The sequence below is a fragment of the Cheilinus undulatus genome, linkage group 7 (genome assembly GCF_018320785.1).
Source record: "Cheilinus undulatus linkage group 7, ASM1832078v1, whole genome shotgun sequence".
NCBI lineage: Eukaryota > Metazoa > Chordata > Actinopteri > Labriformes > Labridae > Cheilinus > Cheilinus undulatus.
In genome coordinates this window covers 18,386,262-18,403,321 of record NC_054871.1, presented here as the reverse complement: position 1 = coordinate 18,403,321, position 17,060 = coordinate 18,386,262, and the positions used below count along the sequence as shown (strand labels likewise).

The 17,060-nt window shown below is 38.9% G+C and overlaps 2 protein-coding genes across 5 annotated transcripts in view; one reads left to right on the top strand and one right to left on the bottom strand.

Moving 5' to 3' along the window:
• Positions 1-7,749, top strand: part of LOC121511950 (regulator of nonsense transcripts 1) — a 24,429-nt gene extending 16,680 nt beyond the window's left edge. For 2 of the 4 annotated variants that reach the window (XM_041790835.1, XM_041790832.1), the window contains exons 17-24: positions 655-811; positions 1,058-1,200; positions 1,716-1,890; positions 2,417-2,498; positions 2,626-2,787; positions 2,898-3,118; positions 3,359-3,481; positions 4,918-7,749. In XM_041790835.1, coding sequence (XP_041646769.1) covers positions 655-811; positions 1,058-1,200; positions 1,716-1,890; positions 2,417-2,498; positions 2,626-2,787; positions 2,898-3,118; positions 3,359-3,478 — 1,060 coding nt within the window. In that variant the 3' untranslated portion in view covers positions 3,479-3,481; positions 4,918-7,749. Of the gene's footprint in view, positions 1-654; positions 812-1,057; positions 1,201-1,715; positions 1,891-2,416; positions 2,499-2,622; positions 2,788-2,897; positions 3,119-3,358; positions 3,482-4,917 lie in introns of all 4 variants that reach the window. The other 2 variants (XM_041790833.1, XM_041790831.1) reach the window with 1 other exon arrangement.
• Positions 7,748-17,060, bottom strand: ddx49 (DEAD (Asp-Glu-Ala-Asp) box polypeptide 49). Its single transcript, XM_041790836.1, has 13 exons — positions 16,803-17,060; positions 15,293-15,416; positions 14,813-14,898; positions 14,405-14,526; positions 13,460-13,647; positions 12,823-12,963; positions 12,538-12,613; positions 11,988-12,064; positions 10,787-10,884; positions 10,603-10,677; positions 10,377-10,465; positions 10,098-10,169; positions 7,748-8,025 (listed from the first exon to the last, which is right to left on the bottom strand). Exons 1-13 carry the CDS (start codon positions 16,915-16,917, stop codon positions 7,849-7,851), a joined length of 1,440 nt encoding a protein of 479 aa, XP_041646770.1. The 5' UTR covers positions 16,918-17,060; the 3' UTR covers positions 7,748-7,848.

The following is a 17,060-nucleotide window of genomic DNA, read 5'->3' as shown; positions in this document are numbered from 1 at the left end:
TTGGAGCTGCTCTCACTTGAGATAGTAAATATTAAATGTTCAGTATTACAACCAGAAGTCCTGTTGTGTGGTGAGCACAGTGGACAGTCGAGCAGGCGGACATAATTGTTACATGAAATGGAGCAAGAGCCAATCAGGAAGCAAGCTGGCTGAAGGAGGAATTAAAAAGAAAACACAGCCATGGCATGTCAACAGTAGTAAATGGAAAGTTTAAAGTTAGATGGACATCAAAAAGGAGGAGCCACTTGTTGATTTGTTGCAACAAAGCAAGTGTTTATTAACATGTACTGTAAAACATACTCATGAGAACTCCCAAGAGAGGGAGCTGGAGTGAAAGTAGCATGTAGCTAACAGTTAGCCAAATTGGCTTAGTTACTGTAAAATCCTGTTTGACCGTGTGAGATTTGGCGTTTTGAGAGACCAGACCAGGCCGAGACTGTTGTCAATGAACAGAATCTGTTAGCGTGTGGTGAGCTGAGGTGGTGATCCTCTCGTTCAACACCACACACCATACAAACAAAACGATAAAATCTGTGATTATTCGTCACCATGTGTGGGGTCTCTCACATTGAAAAGGTTGATTAAGATTTTGAAAATCTTTGTGTGTAGTAGGTTTGAGTACTGAAGTATACTACTGATGTTGATGTTTTAAAGAACGGAGGCTGCTAATGTGGAGAAGATCACCACTAGGCTGTTGAAGGCAGGAGCCAAACCTGACCAGATTGGCATCATCACCCCATATGAGGGTCAGCGCTCATACCTGGTCCAGTACATGCAGTTCAGTGGCTCCCTGCACACCAAACTCTACCAGGTACTTTACACATGGTCATGGAGATGTACTTCTTTTGTGTAAAGAATAATAGCTGAACTTTATTAAAGTCGTTTAAAAAATGAATCATGGATTATAAAACAATTAGAAACTTAGAGCCAGAGCAGAGATAATTAATTGTAGAGCTATCTTTTCTTAGTTTTTCTTTTAGTGTTGGGCCATATTCAGTCAGCTGATTTTACTATGCACTTTACCTCCTAATGATGTACTTGTCCCATCCATTTATAGCAAGTGGAAATTGCCAGTGTGGATGCCTTCCAGGGCAGAGAGAAGGACTTCATCATCCTGTCTTGTGTCCGTGCTAATGAGCACCAGGGCATCGGCTTCCTAAATGACCCCCGTCGTCTCAACGTGGCGCTGACCAGAGCAAAGTAAAACCTCAACTTACATGTCGAGCCATCAAAGAGCATGAATATGGCACAGTAGACATCATGGATAGTTTACGGGTTTCTAAATACTCCAAACGGGCTAATAATTTTCTATTTTATGTAGGGATGCAAAATATTATCGGCATGATGTCGGTATTGATATTAGCTTTAAAAGTGAATTATCGGTATCCACAGTTAAGAAAATTTCTGCCGATATTTCCAAGCCATATTTTTTCTGTGAAAATCTGTATATCAGTTATAAATATTGGCCATACGAACAAATAGATGAAGTTTTAGGCTGGACCAACAGACCTTAGTCGGCTGAAGTCTTTCTCTTTATTCACCATCATTTATTACACTTAAAAATGTGTTTTAAGGATTGAATTTTTTGTATTCGTCATCCTTAAATATTAGCAAAAATCTGATATGCATCTCTAATTTTATGACTTTACAAAACGGTACCAAAGCAAGATTCCTTCCATCCCTGACCAGCAGTCCTGTTCTTGATATGACTAAAGGTACGGTGTAATCATTGTGGGGAACCCCAAGGCCCTCTCTAAGCAGCCTCTGTGGAACAACCTGCTAAACAACTACAAGGAGCAGAAAGTACTGGTGGAGGGACCCCTCAACAATCTGAGGGAGAGCCTCATGCAGTTCAGCAAGCCCCGCAAGCTCGTCAACACCATCAACCCTGTAAGTACAACAAATGTACCATGCTCTGGTCCAGTTCTGATAAAAGTGCTGCTATACTATAGCTATATCTAAGCTAAACACTACAGCAGTGGCAGCCATTGTTATTGGCTTCCAGTGAAACTAAACCCCGCCTGTAAATACTGCCTACTTCTTTCAAATGATGCTGATTACCAGGTCCATTTTCAGACCTGGCTCAATCATTTCAGATTTGAACTTTACATGGTTAGAGGTGATCAGTACATAGTGTGATTGGTTATTGGATTGATAGAGGGGTATCTTATTCATAACTTGAGAAGGGTTATGTATTTTTCCTTTTGGATAGTTGATTGATTATCTTTAGGTTTTAGATGTTAAACGGATCAAACAAGTAATCTGAAGCTATCTATTCAGACTCAGGGTATTTTGTCTTCTTTACACTGACTTCTTTCTGGAACAGTTGTAAATTGTGACAAATGTGGGCAGGGCAATCAATAGCCAAAAGAATAATTCCAGATGTTGACATTGGTAATTGTGTTGTGTTTTCTAGGGGGGACGTTTTATGAGCACCGCAATGTACGATGCCCGTGAGGCCCTCATCCCTGGCTCTGCCTATGATCGCAGCAATACTGGTACTACTTAAGATTCTTGTGGTTTGATTTAAGTAAACTAACAGTAAACGACAACCATGTTAGTCAAAAATCTTTTCCTCTTGGTTTGGGAAAAAAAGAATCCTGATTTGTGCTTTTCTTTCAGCAGGTCGTCCATCCAACATGTACTTCCAAACTCATGACCAGATTGGGATGATTGGGGCGGGCCCCGGTCACATGGCTGCTATGAATATTCCCATCCCCTTCAACCTGGTGATGCCACCGATGCCGCCGCCCAGTTACCTGGGTCAGACCAACGGCCCTGCTACAGGTACAGCTTTAAAATACTCCACTGAACTGTCACATGGATAGTTAGTGAGCTTATTTTAGTAAAGTCACGATAAATCTCATAACATGCCTGGGTCTTATTTTTCTTTGAAGGTCGTGGAGCTATGAAGGGTAAGCCTGGACGTGGTGGGCGGCAGAGAGTCCGGGGTCTAGGAAGCCAGGGTACCAGTCAGGGTAATGGACCAAATAGCCAGGCAAGCCAGGATGGGGCCTCACAGTCCTTCTCCCAGGGGCCACTGACACAGGGCTACATCTCCATGAGCCAACCTTCTCAGATGAGCCAGCCTGGCCTTTCTCAGCCGGAGCTGTCCCAGGTAACAGAGCAATGATTTATCAGATATTGAAGATGCATTGATGATTATAAATTCTGTGCCTCACTATCAGATATCACTAACATACTGAAGAGGAAATACAGTTTCTGTAATGTGTCATATTTGATTCAGATTTCCCAGAAACTCTTAGAGTGGTATTTTCAGTTGCAGTAGTCATATTGCTCCTAATTTTAGTTTAGCATCTCCTGTAAGATAATTTGTCTTTCTCATTGTGTTCTCCAGGACAGCTACCTGGGTGACGAGTTCAAGTCTCAAATCGATGTGGCTTTGTCCCAGGACTCGACTTACCAGGGTGAACGTGCATACCAACATGGTGGGGTGACTGGACTGTCACAGTATTAGAGTGTAAGTTCATACATACACTGTGACATCGTGTTTGTTGTTAAAGTAAAGCTTATTTAAGGTTTGATATGTAGTGTGTTATGCTGAGGCCTCCTGAACAAAACAAAGGCTCAAAAACTGAAGTCAACTGGCAACATATTAAAAAGGACACCCCACAGGAAACAAAACCTTTAAGCCTCCATGAAACCAAAAATGCAACCAGTGTAAAATGATGGGAAACAAACTCAAGAAACCACATGGGGCTGGAGACGCCATCCAAAAAGACCACAAGATGGGAATGTGAAGTGGTTTTAATAATTCTCAATTCAGATCTTAAGAAGGACTTAAAAAGTCTTAAATTTGATTTTTGAATTAAATTAACCCTGAAGATGGCTGCCATTCTAACCAAAATGCTCTACAGCTTGTCTCAACAAAAAACTGGCCATGGTACAAGAACCCTTCAAATTTTATGATCCCATGAATATTTGCAGCTTTAATTAGCCATGTGCTAGCTAAACTGTTAGTCATTAGGTATGTAGCCTAATGCTAACATACCTGCTCACACTCTGTCAACAAATATCATCATAGCTTTCACATGTGCGTTGTGGATGTTTCTGTCTCCTCTGATATTTTTGATCACTTCTTGCTACAAATTTGATAGTATTTCCCTCAGAATACCCTTACATACACAGTGACAAACCAAGGGGGGCGGGGCATAGCAAAAAGCTAATTGATGTGAATCAATGCGCCACCTTGAATAATAGATAAATCCATGAATGCTAGAGGAGCTTATCAAAGTAAAACAAACAAAATCGTCAGAGTTTGTCAAAGTTGCAGTCATGGTGTCTGTGCTGTCCCCCCATGTGCCTACTCTGAGACCACACTTTTTGTAAACAAACTACATGTCCTATTACAATCAGTTATGTACAAGAGGTGCTGGGACAGTTGTACCTTTGTACAGCACAGGGCCAACGGTACAAGGCCTAGTGTGAGGGCGCGTCAAATCCTCTCTGAGCGCAGATTGCATTTAGGTTTGTAGCAGAGAAAGGGGAGACCAAATAACAGTGGAGAGCAGGCTTATGGACCTTTTTTCTTTTCATTCTATTAATGAACAAAATTCAGCATTTTTAATAAGAAAAGTAGAGATGTGTTCCAACTTTTTAAACTTAAAAAGTACACCCATTTTATCATTTTCTCAGCTCAGGAAATCTAAAACTGTGATGATTTGTGGAATGAGTGTCTTTTTGTTTCTCTACCTGGTAATAGTGTTCTTATGGTTTTATGTTTACATTACATGACATTATCATTAAGTAAAAAGTTCTGTTTTCATTGAGTGAAGAAGCAGCTGAGATGTGATTTTGTAGACTACTAAGGCTCATAGTTGCAGACATCAGACTCGGGTGTCTGTTATTTTCATACTGTGGACAAAAGGTAAAATTACCTCTTTTTGTGTCTTTCAGGTTGCTTGATGAAGGGAGCTAGGCTTAAGCTGAGCTTAGTTCATCAGCTTTTTAATCTGGGAAATAATAAAAACATAAAATGGATACCTGTTTTCCTCTGCTACAACCGAAGCACCACCGAGTGAAAGCGACGGGATAGCGATACCAAACCAATGACCAGCGAGAGAAATAAAGAGGGTAGAAGAAGAGAGAGCACGAACGGACGGGCAACAGTGGCCAAGAGAACAAGCGAGAGGCAGGGACCGCTGCCCATGAAAAGTGAAGGAGGGAAGTCAAGAAAATGGCAGCAAGTGGTCGAGCTGCTGAGGGAAACAGAGGGGGAGATATCGAGGGTCTCAAGGGAATCCAGAGGCTCTTCTCCCAACAAAATAATCCAGCCAACCCCTTCAACCCACAGACTCCAGCGTTGGAAGAAACGCAGTCTCGTGTTCAGATGGGCATCAGAGCTTTCCAGTTGAATCTGAAGAACTTATTCTCCAGACTTGCAGGGGCCATGATTACAGGAAGCCATCGATGAGAAACACGAAATCCCAATGTTAAAAAGCCCTCAGCCTTTATCTTTTAAATTTGGTTTGTTGTTGGAGGAGAGTGGCAACAACAAACTTCCATCAGACCTGAAAAACCCTCAGCAGCCTCTGAAGGAAGCGGCATCGACACACCCTCTGGGAGAGGAAGTGAAAACACGGTTTCTGTGCTTGAGTCTGGGATTAAAGAGCCTTGAATTGAAATACCTTCTGTTTGTTTCAAGAACCACTGGCTCAATCAAGACCTCTTCAACAAGGTGGTTTCAACCACATGCCAGTGGTGGAGCAGCACAGGGATTTCAGACTGTTTTTCAAGGCATGACGTGCAAATCCCACCGATATCGCGATCTTCATTGAACAGTTTTTTCTTCTCTGAAATACCTTTCTTATCACTGAGCACAATATTGCAAAAAAGTCATTGAAACTATCAAACATGACCAGCATTGAATCTTCAACTCAGTGTCATTTGATGTTTCAGCAAAGGCTTTTCCTTATTTTAATCTTTGAAAGCGGGGGTTGTTGTCCCACAGTGCTTCATGACCAGATGTCTTTTTTTTTTTTTTAATACTCTGTGTACGCTTCGATTGGCAAATGCTCAAATGCTTTGCATTGATAGATTCCTCAGGGGGGATGTGAACTGTTCACAATTGTCACACAAATCCCTGCTCAAGGTGAAAGAAACAAAACACAAGGAAAAGATGGCGGTAGTCGAGGCTCACAGGCGGTCGTGGCAATCAATCCACCACAGGTAAGGAGTGGAAAAGGAAGGTGGCTAAGGGAAAGAAGGAAGCAAGGAGTGTTTCCACGTCTGAAAAATGAGTTCAAGTCATTGCCAGGGTTAAAAATTTCGAAGGAAAAGTGGCTTTTGACTGTTCAGGCCTAAGACCTGACCCCTTATAAGGAAGGAGTGTCAGTTACACAGCATTTGACATTTTATGAATGAATTTCTCACAGGAAATGGACGTTACAGCTGTACTACCCAGTAACAGAAATCCATAAATGGTAGGGGGGCAGAAAAGTTAAACTTTGATGGAGCAGGCATCTTAAATTTTAACACCCTGTTATCAGAAAATCAGTAAAAAGAATCTTTGTTTGCTGTGGACTCATTTCTTTTGACACTGAAACCTCCAGTGATCACCAGAGGTAAGGCCATCAGGAGTGATGAGATGATGGCGAGCAGATAAATGGAAAGTGAAGGAGAAACAAGTATCAGTGCCTATAACCAATCACCTTCAGATAAACAGCTGCAGCACAAGCATGAATGTAGTTCAAATCAAACTACCAGCATAAAAACCAACATCCACACTAGAGGGCTCAATAAACCCACAGATAAACTAAGTGTGTATTTTTTTATCAGAACCAGGCGGGGTAATTATGAGGTCTCTGAGCTCAGCAGCAGGGTGGTTTCTCTAAGGATGGGCGGATGAAAAAGCCACCTTCCTTCTCTGTGGAGTCAAATGGAGGCTGGTAGTTTTTTTTTTTTTTTCCTTCTGTGGACTTCTGATTTGTGTAAAGCTGTTTAGCCTACATAATGTGTTCATGTAGAGTTCCTTCTTGGACTCATGGATCTTTAGCCCTCTTGAGGAACTTTGTGAACCTTAGCTCATCCAAACATTGCTTCTTTTTTTTTTTAGAAGACCTGCTGCTTTTGTCATTTTTGTTTAGTTGGATGTTGTTTAGCCATTTTGTGTAGACTTACTCAAACCTGTTATTGTAGCAACTAGCTGACTACAGGAACGAGGCAGACGCCCTTTTTCTTTCTTCACGTTTCATGTCTTCTCCAAAACTCTGAGGGATTGTAGTTTTTTTAACTCTTCCAGGGAAGGTATTTTCTGATCACAGTAAGAATGTACTTCACTGTTGTTTCTATCCTTCTCATTTCAGCCGTCATTTGACAATCATGTTGCAAGTTCATGTCGACATGTTTAATATGACTTAGAGCTAGTTCTTTTTTGTTGACATTGTGTGAAACGATCACCCGGTTCCACTGAAGTCCTAACATGTTATAGCTTTAAAAACCTGCTGCCGTAATATTATTGCTTTGGTGTTTTTCTTCCATCTTTTGAGCCACAATGAATTTGAACATGTGCAGTGATCCTTGAAGAAGTGATTCAGCTGTAGATTAGTTGTTAAACATTTGCATCCAAACTATTGATTCTCTATGTCAAAAAGCAGAGATTAAATTAACGGCCAAGAGAGAGCCATGTGATGTAAATAATTTGAAATTGTCTTATTTGCAGTGAAGTTTCATCACAACATGGTTGTTTCTTGTTAAACTGAATCAATAAAGGCTTTCAATTTGAACATATTTTTATGGTATGAATTCTATTTATTAGCAGATGCTCACAAATATTAAAATAGTACATTTTTACAGTAATTAAACATATATTTACATTTGTTAATATAACTACGGTGCTGCCTGTGTCGCCTTTTTCTTTTTCATCTGTTTCCTCTTCATCAGTTTCTTCCTCAGCTGTCCTTGTTTCTGTTTCTGAATACTCTCTTGGATTTTTTGTTTGAAGATTTTTTTCTGACTCCTGATTTTCTCCAGCTCAGCCTTCCTCTTAGCCTCCAAGTCTGGATCCTGAAACATCAGGTTGATCACAAACAATGAAAGGCATTAGTCACTGGCAGGAAAGATAGGGTTTCAAATGAAAGGATGATGGAGGTCAGTTTTAAAACAGGTTAAATAATGCAATTTAAAAAACTAATTCAAGCTCTGGGAGATTGCAGATAAAGTAGCATAGTATCAGGTCAATTGCATAAAGAAAAAAAGGAGATGGTTACATTTACTTTTTGTTCTCATTCTTTATTTTCTAATTTTTTTTTAACCATCAAGTGTTGTTATTCCACAGCAGTTCAAGGTGAACTGTGACCATTTAATTTTAACAATCAATGCAAGGAGTTTACCAGGTCACAGGAGAACTCAATTACCTGATTGTGTGTTTTTATGGCATATATTGGAGTGAAGCATGTTGATTTAAGTAGTGTTTTGGGTTTACCAGTAAACTTTGGGCCTCATTCACTTACATCTTCCTAAGATTTTTTTTTAATTTGTTCAAGAAAAAGTCTAAAAGAAACCTAAGCAGGCTACATGACACATTCTTAAATTGCTGAATTTTTTGCACCTGTGTTCTTAAATTGAATGCCAAATGCTTGGAAGCTCCTAATTAGCATAGAGAAAAACCCTACCAATGCCCATATAAGGGCTGTGTGCAAAGACAGACGCATCATGATGTAATTTTTTTTGTTTTGTTTATTACAGTGAGAATGATTTGATTAGAAGTTATCTAAAACCTGGCTGGCCTGCGCTTTAAATTGGTGAAACATCCCTTACATTTAAATGGCTACGTTTTACATAAATGTGTATTCATTGTATTGTTTCAGATAATTGTCTAATGATTAAACATAGTTGTCCTAATCATGCTAAATTTATGCTCAATATGTAAAATTTTGCAGCTAAAATCAACACAGTATGTTTAATTAATACTTGACTATATTTAGGTCATATTTGTGCATATTCTTCTATTTTATAACAGCTTTAAATTTGATAGATGTAGTGAAATACAATTAAAATTGTATTTTATTGTATCATACTTTATCTTTCATATTTGAGTGCAAAATTAAACATTTATCTTGCCATATCAGCACTAAAACGTTTTCAAGAATGCTCGAGTTTTCTTAGATTTTGTTTTTTGCCGAGAACCAGGGGTGTAAAGTAATTACATTTACTCAAATTACTGTAACTGTAATTTTTTTGAGACCATTTTAAACTCGGTAATTTTTCTTTAGCTTCATCATATTTTGGGGGAAATATTGTACTTCATTACATTTATAAAAGCATCAAGTACTGAGTAAAAAAAACAAAAACTTGAAGTCAAACGAGGTTCTAGCTCGCTGTCAACCAGAAACAGGCCAGTAGTGTGGCTTTGACTACATATGACAGTATTAGCTCAGAGCGAGAGAATGATACCACATTACACCCTCAAACAGCTGTTGCATTTCACTTTAAGATAAAGGTATCTCTACCTAAAAAGCTGGTTTGAGATTCATCCTCTTATGTTATTGCCAATAAGGAAAGATCATATTTCACCATACAAGTCCACAGTAGTCAGTCAGTACTCTGTACTTTCAGTAAACTTTCAATTAAGTACCTCCTGCTTTATTTGAGTAGATTTAGTGGCCAGTACTTTTACTTCTACATAAGTAAATTTTAACCAGAGTAACTACTTTTACTTGAGTGCAATAGTCTTGTACTCTTTCACCTCTGCTAGGAACAAATCGCAGAAAACTTTGCTGAATGTCAGAATCTTAATAAAAATTGTTTGAGAGGGGTTTAAGAATAGATTTCTTCCTACGGTTGGAGAATGAGGCCCATTATTCTTGTATCTATAACCTTCAGAGATACTAATGCCACTTTTAAAGAGTATCTTGAAGTTTTTGCAAAGTATTAAACTGGCCCTTCTAAACTGAAACCTTCATCCCAGCTGGGGAATAATCTGTAAACACTAGTTCTCTCTCTTTAACCATTCAGAATAAAAGAGGAAAATCAGTCGCACTATAAACCAAATGAACGCACTATTCTGTATTTACATATGCTATAGATAGAATACACTGATACAACCACACCTTTCACAAACACCTGTAGAAGCTTACCTTTCCCTCTAGGATCATCTGTTTCCTCTTGTTAATCTCCTTTTTCTCATCAAAATCTGTGGACTCCAGTTTCTGTCAAGAATAGAGGAGTTCACATTAAAACATTAAAATAAGAATTTGCTATCTCAAACATTAAAGTGCACAGAATAAAAATATAAACAGCAAGCCGACCCATCATGAAAGTATAATTTTGTCCCTAAACAAAGAATATTCAGTAGCTGGCATCTGCTGAAAACTAAGATTTGATGTTTGCTGAAGATGTTTAAAAAAGTAACTTACTATCTCACACTCTCGTCGAGTCACGTTGACCTGTGTGAGGATCTTCAGGACTTCTTTCTCCACCACAGGATACTCCTCTAACTTTGCCTCTGCAGAAACAACAGAAAGGAGAATAGCAGTGATCACACTAACACATGCTGTAGATGACTGGAGAGCTTTTGTGTCTTCCTCTGAGGCTGAGTAACTTTTTCAGGTGTTCTGAAGACAGACTTTTCATGAAACTTACGGATCTGTGCCTCTATGGCTTGGACCAGGTGGATGTCGTACTGAGTCACCAGTGTGATGGACACTCCGTTCCTCCCTGCAGATAGAAAGACCTTATCATATCTAAGCAGCATTTATGAAATGATCCAGAGAAGACTGTACATGAGAGGCAAGGGTTGTTTAACTTCAAGGTTATAAAATGTTACCTGCTCTGGCTGTTCGTCCGACCCTGTGGATGTATGTCTTGGGAAGGCCAGGTGTGTTGTGGTTTACGACGACCTGGACGGTTGGAATATCCAAACCTCTGTAAGGAAGAAAGGACAGAGGGCCAATGTAGAGACCAGAAGGTTTCAACCAGCCAACATAATGAAATCTTAAGAAAAAAAAAATTATAGCCCAGATCACAAATCGTTGACCACTAGAGGGCAACCCCCACCCCATTTACATGTAAACGCTAATATGACAGCTCTATTCACAGTATTTCTGAATATAGATTTAACTCTTTTATTTTAAATAATATGCACATGTACAGGACTTAGACATGGCCAACTTTTCATTTAACACTACAGTGTTTCATCTTCACTGCAAAATGTAAAATTATTAACATACACTTATCACATTAGTAGCAATGTTTTCATTAAACATTCAGGTAAAACAAAAAAAAAACCTATCTCACACACACTGGTATTTTACTGTTTGAATGATGTTCCATCATTTCACAGTGTCCGTTTTTTAGCTTTTAGAATTAATGTAGGATATCAAATCATGATTCCAAATTTAGCTATGCTCATCCTCATACATCCTTTTTGATTACAGTGTGATTGCAGTGAAATCACTATAATTGTTGCATGTAGAGTATGCTGTATAATCAACACTCAATACTTGCTCTAAATATGATTAAGTCGGCCTAGTTTGTATTCAAGCAACACATCATCCACTTTAGAACTACTGTAGCATTTTGTATACTTGCAGCCCAGTGCATGATTGTTTTATGGTTTAATTTGGACATCAGTGACATCTAGCTACTTCTCTATTCATTTCTGTGTGCCTTCTGTGTTTGCACATGACCCTGCAGTCTAATGCCCTTACAAAGGCATAAAAGTGGCATTCTTTTTTCCTAATTAGGAAAAATGTGTACGACCTTCCGGATTTCAAGCACGCGACATTCATCAGTTTAAGAACACAGGTGCAAAAAATTCATCAGTTTAAGAAGACGTCATGAACTTAACATAGTATTAGCTTAGAAACGTACATTAGAACAAATTTCAGAAACATCTTAAGAAGATTTTGGTGAATGAGGCCGGCTGTGTGACAACTCTTAGAACAGATTGCTGTCTGATTTGGTTAAAGATTAAAAAAGTTTCAAACATTAATCAGACCATAAATGATGAGAAAACAGCTTCTTACCGTGCAGCCACGTCAGTTGCGATCAGGATTTTGTAGACGCTGGCCTTGAATTTTGCGAGGTTTGCAAAGCGTTGTTTCTGGAGAAGATAAAGAGCTGTCATTCACTCTGCAGGTCCATTCATGAGCTTTAATCCATTTTAATCCCTTACACTGACAGTTTCTATTCATCAAAGAGGGCACTGTGCATGCATGTCTCTGTCTTTGTTTTTGATGAGGCAAACATGATTTTCACATCAGAAACAAACTTGTTGAACTACTCTGAGGATTTTTTTTTCAAGATTTATTTTCAGGCTTTTTGCCTTGATTTTTTATTTGGTTGGACAGAGGATGGAGCACAAAACTAGGGAGAGAGAGTCAGGAGGGCATACTGGCCATGCAGGCCAGACTTGAACCTGGGCTGCCTGCTTACTAGACTATAGCACCTGAATGCAGAGGACAACCTAACAACTAGGCCATCAGTGCCACAGCTCAGAGGACTTCTGGTGAGGAAACATCGATGGATTCTCACTTTTTCCTTACATGAACAAAGCCAAATGCACAAGAGTCTCACCTGTTTCATCATCGAGTGCAGGGAAATGGTTGGAAAGTTAAATTCACGCAGCATCATGGTCAGGATCTGACATTCCCTAAGAACACAATTTAAAAACCATTCAAAGCTTTATTTATAACAAACAAAATTAAAAAGACCTTTGCATGCATCCTGGACCCCCTTCACAAGTTTCAAAGACATAAAAATGTAGGGGTTTGTGATCAAGTTCTACCAACAGTTACTACAGATGTTGCTGATACGATTAAATGCCTTTTTAAATAATGACTTTTCAGCAGTTTGTCTTACTTGCAGGTGCTTGTGAAAATGATGATGGACCAATCATTGTGCTCATCATTAAACTTCTGGATCAGATGGACCAGGTAGGCATCCTTCACCTTCTCTGGAGTGAGGATGAACCTCTGGTCCAGCTCCTCCACTGTTCTTGTCCTGTAACATAAAGTTAAAAAGCTGAGCACCAAGAGAGAAGTAAGCGGCCACAGTGGCCTGTATGAGTCTGTGGCTGCTCTCTGCACAGATCTGAAATCTGACAAATGATCAGCACATTAGAGAACAATGAATAAATGTTTGTTGAACCACACTTAGCATTTCCTCTGCTATTATTTTCATGACTCTCATTTGCATCCAGATGCGTTTAAGCAAGAGATTGGATTAGTTGCAGCCCAGATCAGATGACAGGCTAAGTGAACTTCCAGGTTAGTGCTCCTGTTGTAAAAATAACATGCAAGATTTCATGCAGGAATGATGCACAAAGCTTCAATGAATGTGCTTGTCTAGCACGTTTAAATGAAAGGAGCTGAAATGAGTGCTTCCAATACAGTGAATATGATGCTGCACACAGATTTCTAAACACAAATCAGAAGGATGACTGTATTTTCTCCCTGAATGGCTGAGTATTCATGCAAACAGCTACAGGTTTGCTTACTCTGACTTGCTCTCCCAGAAGTGAGGTTTGTTCATGGCGATGCTCTTCAGCTCCTGCAGCGTGTTGGTGAGTGTGGCGCTGAACAAAAGCGTCTGACGCTTAGCTGGTAAGATGCCGAGTATCGTCTCCAGATCTTTGGTGAAGTCGGTGCAGCCCTGCTCCAACAGACGGTCTGCTTCATCAAGAATCTGATGCACAGAAAAAAAAAATCTGAAACTTCTGTAGAATAATTATGACAAAAGAATGGTCAGAGCTTATGTGTTTCTTTTTTTTACCTTCACATATCAAAACACTAGTCTCCTAACATTTGAATCATTAGTTATTAAAGTTTTAATCAAAACATACCAGAGTTAAACTCACTGCACCTACTGCATAAGACAGGTGCATAGGAGAGGAACAAACCCATCCAAAACTGCATGAAAACTCATGCAGTGTCCAAGTGATACAACACATGTAAATGTTAGGTCTTCAATGCTGACAATGTTTCCTCAAGTAAAATGTTGCAAATGTTTAATCTAACTGGCTTTTAAAATTCTGGCACTGTGACAACCCTACGTATTCATGATGTCAACTTTTAAGACAAGATACTATTATTTCAGGTCTCTACAGACTAAATGACCTGCAAAAATCCTGCTTTGATTTGGCTTTTTTTTCTAACTCTGTTTAAAAGAATGAAAATAGTTTTTGATGATATCTCAGGCCCCACCGGTATCAAAATAAACAGTCAAACCTACTGTAGGTATGCAAAAAACAGAGCATTATATCGACCACTGGAATTCTCTCCTGCATATTTCCAACATGAGTTGGCTTCTTCTCTCCAACTGTGTGCTTGTGCTTTAACCTTGCGGTCTAAACTGAGTTAAAAAAAAATCCTAACATGTCATTTGCTTAATTGAGAGTTGAAACTTGGTCCGAGTCTGAGTCTGTATTCCCTCCTGTACTCACTAGAAACTTGATCCTGCTCATGCTGAATGTGTTGGAGCTGCGGATGTGATCAGCCAGTCGACCCGGTGTCGCTACGACCACATGAGGCTTGTTGGAGAGCTCCAGGGCCTGAGTCACCATGTCTGCCGGAAACACAACAAATGAGAGGCGAGACAAACAGAGGAGAATATCAGACATGATTTAACAGTATCTTTCAGCAGAAGCATCTCAACACCAAGGCTTTAAACAACAAACTCTCATAAAACCAGATCATACAGCAGAGATTAAGCTGTACAACCTCAGTCACTTATAAACAAATAAATCTGACTGATGGCTGTTATATGAGTGATATTTTTCTCAAACATTAAAGGGTTACAGAATACTGCACTGAGATCAGAACTCTGCCTGCTGTGATGAACATAGTTTTACCCATTCCTCCAACGATGATGCATTCTCTCACACCCAGAGGTTTCCCTAGGACTCGAAACTGCTCTGCAATCTGATAGGCCAGCTCTCTGCATGACATCACAAATACAACACGGTCATAATAAAAATGAGATACTTAAAACACAATGTATTCTCACACTTCAGCTCTCTTAAGCTTAATAATCAACCACATGCATTACAGGTTGAATATGAAAATAATTAATTTTCAGCCCTACTGAGAGAATGTATTAACTCTTTCGTAGTAACAGCTGTATTTCTAGTAAAATGGGAATGACACTATCTTATCAACCAGTAAGAAGTGACGACTATCCAATAAACAGTTACAGATCAACGGATGAAAATACAATCACAGTGAAGGGTTAAATAATATCTGAATACAATTTTTCTAAAAAATGCTCTGAATGTTTAATAGCAATGTTAAAATGTAGCAGGTTCTCCACACAGACACAAATCCACACACACCTTGTGGGAGTGAGAACCAAGCAGAAGATGCCATACGGGTCCTCTGACAGTTTCTGCAGCACTGGCAGTACAAATGCTGCCGTCTTCCCACTTCCCGTCTTCGCACAGCCCATACAGTCCCGACCTGGGAGGAAATACAATGCCATCTTTAAGTGTCTTATTGTTATTGATGACTTCCCAGAATTTCAACTCAAGTTTAATGTTACTTTTGCACAGAACATGCACAGAAACTATACCAAACTCCACAAAAAATAATAACATAATTAGTCGGTGTCTACTAGTGCTGGCAATTCATCAAGTTTAAATTTCAATCACGATTTGATCTGCCCATGATCATGAAAACAAGATTATTATGATCCAACGATTACACCTGTTTTGTGTTAAATGTTTCAGTGTTTTTTGTTATATTTGACCATAAAAGACGTTTGTTTTTTTTATTCATTATTATTAAATATACATCACTATTTTTTAGTTCCATCCTTATGATTTTTGCCATAAGTTCTAATTTCTACCAATCAACAATTTTATAGTCAGCAGAGTCATGAAGATAATCTTTTTCTTATCAAGAAATAATTCTGGCTAATTTTACAGAATTCACTATAACATCACATTTAATGATAAGTCCAGAGTAAATCTGGGAGGCTGTTTCATACTCGTGCATTTCACTGTGATCAGCTTAGTAGGGGACAGATGTACTGCTAAGAAGAAGGGAGAGGAAGATTAAATGTACATCAATTTAAAACACAGTCAAAAAAGGACAGCTGCCCTTAGTCTCTCTCTTTGACCCCATGGGTGTTAACAATTTAAGAAACTAGTTATCATTGTTAATCTGTTGAGTCTAATCGATTTTATTCTGACATCTGATATATCTAGCTGCTTAATCAAATATGTGATTTTTGCAGAGCCGAAAAGTGACATATTGGACAAACTCTGATCTGGTTTTGTGGTCAAATGTGAGAGGAAATGTTCACGTACTAGGAGCCCTACTCCAAAAGAAGTAGGAGAAAAACATCCGGATCTGCTAAGTTGCTATTTTGGTCTTGGCCATAATTTTCACAATCTCTATCAAAGAGTATTTCAGTAATTGAGGTAAGTACTTATAGTGTAAATACAGCATGCAAAATACATAACACTGCATTAAACTTAAGTTTGGTAGACCAAGAAAGTCCCTGCGAATGACCCTGGATCTCTGTGCAGGTCAAGCCCACCACCATTCCTTCAAATCATGCAATTTAAGGCAAGATAGAAATTGGATGATAGAATAATATAGAAATGTAAAATCCAGTTACTGTATGGTTAAACTGAATAAGATATATTCAAAAACATGATCTGTGGCACAGTCACTGACATTAAGTTTATTTCTACACGTTACTTTGCTTTGAGATGTGTATATCTTTTTGAATTCTGTCTTACTTAAACTTAAGTTAAGTATTATTTTATGATGTTGGTTCTTCTCACCATGCAGTGTATTTTATTGGTATTTTATTGTAATCTTGTTTGTTTTTCTTACCTTCTAGTATCGCTGGCATGCAGTTTTCCTGGACAGGAGTAGGCTTGTTGATGCCCAGCTGTTTACACTGTTTAACGAGCCAGTCCGACAGACCCAGAGACGAAAAGTCAGCCATGTCTGATTTTTTCTTGCCCTCTAAGGATTGATATCTGTGTTCGTCTGAGATATTTTTTTTCCAAATAATCACCAAAAGGCCCCCTTAAATGTCGAGCAACACATCCTCGTGTACCACCAACAGTCGCAGGTTGATGACGTAAC